At 57.8% G+C, this 325-nt stretch overlaps 1 protein-coding gene across 1 annotated transcript in view; it reads right to left on the bottom strand.

The window, feature by feature from the left end:
- The window catches only part of LOC104167127 (estradiol 17-beta-dehydrogenase 11-like), a gene marked incomplete at its 3' end in the record, with an annotated part of 2,382 nt that extends 2,144 nt beyond the window's left edge, over nt 1-238 (bottom strand). The window contains exon 1 of the mRNA XM_009707275.1: nt 29-238. Coding sequence (XP_009705577.1) covers nt 29-238 — 210 coding nt within the window. The remainder of the gene's footprint in view (nt 1-28) is intronic.
- Nucleotides 239-325: the final 87 nt, after the last annotated feature.

Here is a 325-nt window from a genome sequence, read left to right as displayed (position 1 = left end):
GGAGCCGAGACAGGAATCGCGCCATTACCTTATTGATGTCCCACAGAACCAGCCTGCTTCGACGCTTGGCAAACTCGAAGGCAGTCGCTCTCCCCACGCCATGGCCAGCACCCGTGATGAGAACAAGCTCTCCGCTGACAGACTTTCTCCTGGCAGGGACAAAAAGCTTCACAAAAGCCTCCAGGTAGGAGTAGATGAGCGTAGCCAGAACCAGGAGTAGATCCAGAAACGGGTTCATTGTTTTTTATCCGTCGATTGCCGAACTGAGCTGGGCCCTGGAACGTCTGACGGCAGCACAGCACAGCGGGCCCGGGGCGGGAGCGGG

The sequence above is a fragment of the Cariama cristata genome, unplaced genomic scaffold (genome assembly GCF_000690535.1).
Source record: "Cariama cristata isolate BGI_N322 unplaced genomic scaffold, ASM69053v1 scaffold42229, whole genome shotgun sequence".
Classification (NCBI taxonomy): domain Eukaryota; kingdom Metazoa; phylum Chordata; class Aves; order Cariamiformes; family Cariamidae; genus Cariama; species Cariama cristata.
Note: the sequence above shows the minus strand (reverse complement) of the source record. Positions and strands in the feature narration are given on the sequence as shown.